This window comes from Gymnoscopelus braueri (genome assembly GCF_963280865.1).
Source record: "Gymnoscopelus braueri genome assembly, chromosome: 17".
Taxonomy (NCBI): Eukaryota; Metazoa; Chordata; class Actinopteri; order Myctophiformes; family Myctophidae; genus Gymnoscopelus; species Gymnoscopelus braueri.
Window position 1 is genome coordinate 46,847,117 of NC_137617.1, and position 7,428 is coordinate 46,854,544.

Below are 7,428 nucleotides of genomic sequence, written 5' to 3' on the forward strand. Positions count from 1 at the left end.
CTTGTTTGCTGTATTTACTAATTACTTACAGTATATTGGTAATATAATAGTTTTAATATTTGTATTAGCAATTATTTTTGGTCACATAGATACATGTATATTGTGGGCTTGTATGGTTGACATGCTGTATCCATGAATTGCATTATTAGTTTGATTTTAACCTAAAAAATATCAACCCTTGCATAATGTATACCAGTGGTTCTTAGAGTGAACAGGCTTCCTTGAGGGGATTCCAATTGTATCCATATTGGTCTGTATAGGTGAGCACAGCCAGCAACAAAGCTGCTTTGCAAACCAATCATGTCCACCCGAATATGAAGAACTACCCTGTTTAACTCTCTAATTATTTCCTCCCAAAACAGAAGAAAAAGCAAGAAAAACCTTCATCCTCATGGCTTGTCAAAAGTGTTGTCGTCTGCTGTTTCACTTTTGCTGCTATAAAGGCTGTGAATTGAATAGAAAAGAACAGTCGATAGTAACTCGCTTCATGTACGCTCTCTACTTCCTGATGGTCACCGTCGTCTGCGTGGTCATGATGTCCGTGACTGTGGAAACGGCCATGAAGGATATTCCCGACTACAGTAAAATGTGTGAGCAGTTGTCTGCAGGAGAAAACTGTAAGACTCTGGTCGGATACTCTGCTGTGTACAAGGTGTGTTTTGGGATGGCCTGTTTCTTCCTGTTCTGCTGTATCTTCACCCTCGGGAACAAGACCAGCACAGGATGCAGAGCTGCTGTCCACAATGGTTTCTGGTTGCCGAAGTTCATTGCTCTGGCGTTGTGCTGCACTGGAAGCTTCTTCCTCCCCAATGAGGAAACCTTTATGGAAGTGTGGCGCTACGTTGGAACCGTGGGTAGTACTTTCTTCCTCCTCATTCAGATCATGTTACTGGTGGAGTTCGCTCACAGGTGGGAAACAAAATGGATTTCTAGAGTTGGAAAGGACTGGGGGTGGACGGCAGCTTATGGATTTGTTACATTTTTGTTGATCATCATTGCCGTGGGAGCTGTCGTGTTCATGGCTATAGTCTACACCAATCCTGAGCCCTGTCTGCAAAACAAAGTTTTCCTGGCACTCAACATCATTCTCTGCCTGGCTGTGTGGTTCTTTGCCATCTACGTCGACAAACCGACTAATCAACCCATCCCAGGTCTTTTGCAGACAGGAATAATCAGTGTGTACGTCATGTTTCTGACCGTCTCAGCTTTCTCCAGCAAACCCAAGGTAGTGATTAACATAGAAGGGACCAACATGACAAACATGACCAACATGACTGTGTGTGGGTTCCCAGTAAACTCCAGCGTCGAGATCAATAAGAACATTATGATCTTTGTGGCAATTGTTATCCTCATCGGCTCTGTGCTGTACTCCAGTTTGACCTCTTCCACTAACAGTAGTTTAGCAGCTCTGATGGGGCCTTGGGACAGTGGAACAGAGCCTGGGGGAGCTGATGATGAGAGAGACGACGATCCCATTTACAGCTACTCTTACTTCCACTTCATGTTCTTCCTGGGATCTCTCTATGGCATGATGACCATCACCAACTGGTTCCACTATGAGAACCATAAGATAGAGAAACTTGAGGAAGGGAGCTTGGCTGTGTTCTGGATGAAGATGATATCCTGCTGGGTTTGCCTCCTCGTCTACTACGTGAAACTAACCCTAACACCTCGAGATGAAGTTACCAGTGACCAGCTAACAGTGACGCAGAGAATGAAATTACAGCAGGATGGGTTGGCATCGTATATGTAGTAAACAGCAGCAGGCCTCATTATGATAGGTTAATAACTCATGTTTAACATACATTATAGTCTGGTGTTTGTTTGTCTTGTTTTGTCTTCTTGATGTTATGTCTTTAAAAAAAACTGATAAAAACTAATACTTTATTTTAAATAAAGTAAACAGCAGTAGGAGACTGGATGTAGTTTAATAATGCTAAGGCTACAGAGTTAGTTCAGGCTGCTGCTGCTCTGCTACTGCTTTATGCTCTATATGTATTTTCACTGCCACCGCAGGGGTCTAGCTATTTCATTACCCGTTTTATATATTTGGCATCTATTTGACATTTTCATATAATAATATTTGTATAATTATAGGGAATTAATTGAGACATAGCCTTGACCAAAATAGATATACTTATGCTTATAGATATGTACTGTATGCTCAATAGATTTATGCTCAATAAATACATGTATTTCAATCCAAGACTCAAATGTGTAGTTAACTTAGTTTAACACAGGTGCACTTTTGAGATATCAATCTAGATCACTTACATATTGTGTTTGCAGCAGAGATGTCCACGAGTCTCTGTGCTCGAGTCCGAGTCGAGTCTTTGGCCTCGAGTCCGAGTCAAGTCTCGAGTGTTTGAGGGTCGAGTCTGAGTCGAGTCTCTCGCCACGAGTCCAAGTCTTTTAAATCTCTTCTTTCTTTTTTTTTAAATAAGGTGTTTTTTTGCAGGGGTTATTTATTTATACGATGTAGCCTAAGGCTGAAAACAGTAATGATGGTCCACAAACCCAACCCGAAAATGAAAAAATGCACAGAATGAATGTTTATCAAAATAGTAGGATACATTAATTTAGCAAGCAGCATTAGTAAGCACAGGCTCACACATAGCCTGACCAAGGCTACTGCTGCTAGTTAGTCTACATATGTTTTATTAAGGAAGATTGACATGTCAAAGTGTTTGGGTATAGGCCTAGATCTAGTGCGCACTGCTGTGCGTAACAAGCTGTACTGCTGCGCGTAACGAGAACGCTCCTACAGCCATGGACATCCCCCGACCGACCCCCCGGGCCGGGCCGGGCGGTACACAGTCACATACAGTAGCATATGGCTATAAGTTGGCCAGTTTCAGGAAAGGCACTATGTACTCAGGTTGGCTGTTATTGTCTCTGCCAGGCCGAAAGGCATGGCGAGAGAGTATGTTTTGCCCCCTGTCCGTCCGTCCGTCCGTCCGTCCGTGTGTCCGTCATTCTGTCTGTGGACAGCTAATCTCCGGCACCGTTGGCTTGCTCGCAGTGAAACTGTGCACACACACTCCCTGGATGCCACAGCAGAACCTCTGCCCCAAATTTTTCACATGGGCCTTTTATAGCGCCACCAGGAGGCCGATTTGTGCAAAACATATTTTTTGACAGTACTCCTACAGATTTTGTCCAAAAATCCCGTAAATCGGTACACAGTATCTCTGTAGTCATTAAACAAAATGTGTCTTTCGGATTTTTCATATTCCATCCTGATTGGCTAAAAATGGCTTCCAAAGTTTGCAGGAGTGCTCCGTTTTCAACAAAATGCCTCAAATCATGAACACAGCATGCAATTTCCTTGAAATTTTGCACGCATATTTCCCCTATGCCGAGGAAGAAATGCCACTTGAAAATGTTCAAAGGCCTCATGGTGGAGCTATAACAGGCCGATTCGTGTTTTTACCTATAACTGCACCAATCTGTGTAAAACTTTGTAAGCGCACTCCCTAGAGGTCAAGGAAAAACCTTTGCCCTGCATTTTTCACATCTGCCTTTTATAGCGCCACCAGGAGACCGACTTATGTAAAACAACATTTTTTATATTACTCCTTCCGATTTTATCCAAATTTCACGCAAATCGGTACACATGATCTCTATAGTCATGTGATCAAGACGGGTGTGTTTTATTTTTCATATTCCATCCCGATTGGCTAAGATTGACATCTAAAGTTTGCAGTAGTGGCTTGTTTTTGAACAAAATGCCACAAATCATTCTTTTCACGCACATTCACACTATGTTGAGGAGCAAATGCCACCCTTTTAACATTGGCCTGTTATACTGCCACCAGCAGGTCTAATTTAGCAAAACAATTTTTTTGATCAAATGCCTCAAATCATGAATGCAGTGTCGGATTGCCGTGCAAGGCCTAAGAAGAAATGGCACCCTTTTCACATTGGCCTATTATAGCGCCACCAGGAGGCCACAATAACCTACCTGACCTGGCGGAGACCTGTGCTCCGAGGAGCACTTTTTCTAGTTGTTAGTGTTTCATTTCCACCATTCTAATGGATTCCAGGGGTGTGTAAACATCTCTTAGTAAGTAGGCTAGCTCCAGTTTCCTCTGAAGTGACGCAGTTATGTTAAGTTAAGTATTGTCCCTGTTCGCAAAGTGCAACTTCTTCATCATCAACCTTTGTTCAATAATCCCGAACAGAGCTACAATATTGTGACAACTGCCAGCTATAATCTAGTAGGCTACTGTAAGTTTACATCAATCTCAAACCCAGATACATTGCTACGACGCGTAATGATGTATTAATCATATATACATAAATATTGTTTAGGCATAAGTTCTTAAATATGGTAGAGCCCAGCCAAGACCCGCCCCCCTCATATTACAGTTGATAAATTATATTAACACATTTCACATTATGAAAGAGTAATAATAACTTCCATGTGAAAGGCCTATTTCTGTAGTTCTGCTGAAACTCATCGGACTCAAAGAGCAGTAAAATGGTCTCAGTTCATCCATAATGTGATCATTAACAGGTGATCTGTTCAATGCCAGACAACCAGTGACCATTAACACCTTTAATCTCTGCATTTTAATGTATTGTCTATAATGAAGTATCATCATCATTTAGCCCAGTGGTTCTCAAACCCTTTCATTCCAAGGATCCCCATAACTCTGAACCAAATGGACCCTTAAGAGTCCATCTGGTTCCATTTGTGCCACACTCTCAAGGACTTTCATTTAACTTAAAAAAAAAAAACCTGATGTCTCGGTAGACGTGATTGAAATCTCGAGATTTTTGTCTAGCGAGACTTTTTTTTTTTCTTTTTTTTTTGCATAGTGTTCTGTCACTATGAACATCAGACCTCACAAAAAAAAAAACATTAAAAAAGCTATTAAAATACACAATCTCGCGCAAGGCCTATTGGCGCACGTTTTAAGCAGTGGCGGACCCGGGATGGAGTTACGATTTTCTTTCTACCGTACATCCTAACATATGAATCATATCATAACATCATAGAAAAGGTAAGAGAACCGTGGTCCAAAATTTTCGTTTAATGACCAGGAGACAAGAGGAGAGCAAAACATTGAAAGTCAAAGTAGGAGGCCTGAAAAAGCATCCATACCAGTGCTCTTCAACTAAGGACATGTACACGTAAGGGTCAATGACCAAAAATGCAAGCAGACACATGCAAACTCGGAACCTACAAGCAAACATTAATCATTCTAATAATATCGCAACGTGCACACTGCAAGCATTTTTTCATACTCAACTGAGCATAAGCGTCATTTATTAGTGTGGCTTGAGTCGCCTAAACATGTCCAGATGTCTGTATTTTGTTGTTTCAAAATGCTAAGATATTTATATTTGTATTAGATTGCGAGTGAGTGGTAAATAAATAGCTAAATGTGAATTCAAAATGTCTCTTTTATCGTTTAGTTTCATAAATAAGCAGTGATTAAAGAGGCTGCTAGTTAAACTAGCGTGGAGATATATCTCAAAGATGCCGAGACCTGCCTCTCTGTATGTTATTTTAGTGGTGATGGTGACAATTCAATTCAATTCAATTCAAAGGGCTTTATTGGCATGAGAAAACATACGTTTACATTGCCAAAGCAGAAAGCACGATACAACAATACAGCAATACAGCAATACAATCAAAACAAAAAATATGTACATTTGAAAGTCAGAATCTTCAATAGATCAATTTCTATGTACCAAGATCACTGGGTGCACTGCAGGTATAGTGCAGGAATATACACAATGATTAGTCTTTAGGGTGGTTGTGTTCCGTTTGATATCCTTCTCCTATCACAGCAACTCACAAATCTTGCTGCTGTGTTTGCACATTGTTGTACTTCGCCCAGCAGATATGGGAGTTATTTGTCATTGGTCATGTTTTCAAAATCTCCGTGTGTGGTTGTAATCTGTGGGAAGTATGTGTCTCTGATGTCTTGGTACAATGGACAGACGGTTAGGAAGTGTAGCTCGGTTTCCACTTCATTTTGTGTGCAGTGGGTGCATTCACCACAATTCACCACTAGGTGGTGGAATAAACCTACCCACGACAGATCATTTCACATACCTAGGCAGCGTTGTCAGTGCAGACAGAGACATCACAAGCAGACTCAGCAAGGCCAGAAACACTTTACAGAGGCTTAACAACGTCTGGAAGTCGGCCCAGTATATAGCACCAACACCAAGCTGAGACTGTACCAGAGCTGCGTCCTGTCTACCCTGCTATATGGTTCTGAATGTTGGAGAAAGAAAGAAAATGATCTCCACGAACTGTCAACGTTCCACACCAAAAGCCTACGGAAAATCCAGTAATCCAATAACAATAGTATATAGAAATACATTATTTGACAGACAGGGAGCCAGTAAAGATCTAAGAACTGGACTGATACGGTCTACTCCTAGCCTGGTTCCAGACCATAGGCCCCGCCCACTCTCTGAGTGGACGGACTGCCTCTTGGTCCGGTGTTGTAAATGTGAACATAGGATTTATTCGGTGCAAAATGTATTGTCCAATGAGAGTCGGAGGTGGGGGTGGGGATCACTTAGGATTGGTTTAGGGAAATTCTAATCCCCTCCCCCTTGTAATCACTTACACTGGAGCCAATGTCAGACTGATAATCAGGTTAGTCTACTCCCCTTTCTTGGTAGGACTCAATCAACAACAGCTTTTTGTTACATTAGTACAGTGGTTCTCAACCAGTGGTCCTTGGGGGGGGTTACCAGGGGGTCCCCAGCGAAATTAGTTAACATAGCGTCAGAATAATTTTAACCACTTAGCTTTGGCTATTCAAAAATTGCAGACAAGCTCACAGCGCGGCACAGAGTGCTCGGGTGTTGCTCGGGTGTTGCGCTCTGAAAATAGCCGATCTACAAGCTCACAACGCGTCGTGCAGCGACACGTTGTGAGCTTGTAGATCTGCTATTTTCAGCATGTAACAAGTGTAAAATCCTCCATTACAACGCCATCAAGGCACCGCCAAAATACATTTTAGTCGACTAAATCAACTGTAGATTTAGATTTAGATTTGGACTTAAACTAAAACATTTCTGATGACTAAAATATGACTATAACTAAATGGATTTTTTTTCAAAAGACTATGACTAAAACTAAATCAAAATTTGAGCAATGAGCAATGGTCACCGAGTTATGGCCATTTGAAGTAAACATCGCTGTGACATTTGAAGTAAACACCGCCCATATCTGTGCAGTTTAGGTTTTTTAGTGTGACTATTCTCATGGCAGACCCCTGGACAGTGTATGTGCCCAGTTTGGTGCATATTGGAGCAACAGTGTGCCTGTTTGTTTGTTTGATTGATTGATTGATTGATTGAATACTTTATTTAGAAATGTGCATGCAGAGAAAAAGCACATGGAAGTACAGTGTACAATACAAGGTCAACTAAAATGGGTTCGCCCAGGGAAAG

General features: G+C 41.5%; 1 protein-coding gene across 1 annotated transcript; it reads left to right on the forward strand.

Annotated features, from left to right (window-relative positions):
• Nucleotides 1–391: 391 nt before the first annotated feature.
• Nucleotides 392–1,753, forward strand: LOC308105186 (serine incorporator 5-like; the record flags this gene model as incomplete). Its single annotated transcript, XM_080455821.1, has 1 exon — nt 392–1,753. One exon carries the CDS (start codon nt 392–394, stop codon nt 1,751–1,753), a length of 1,362 nt encoding a protein of 453 aa, XP_080311947.1.
• Nucleotides 1,754–7,428: the final 5,675 nt, after the last annotated feature.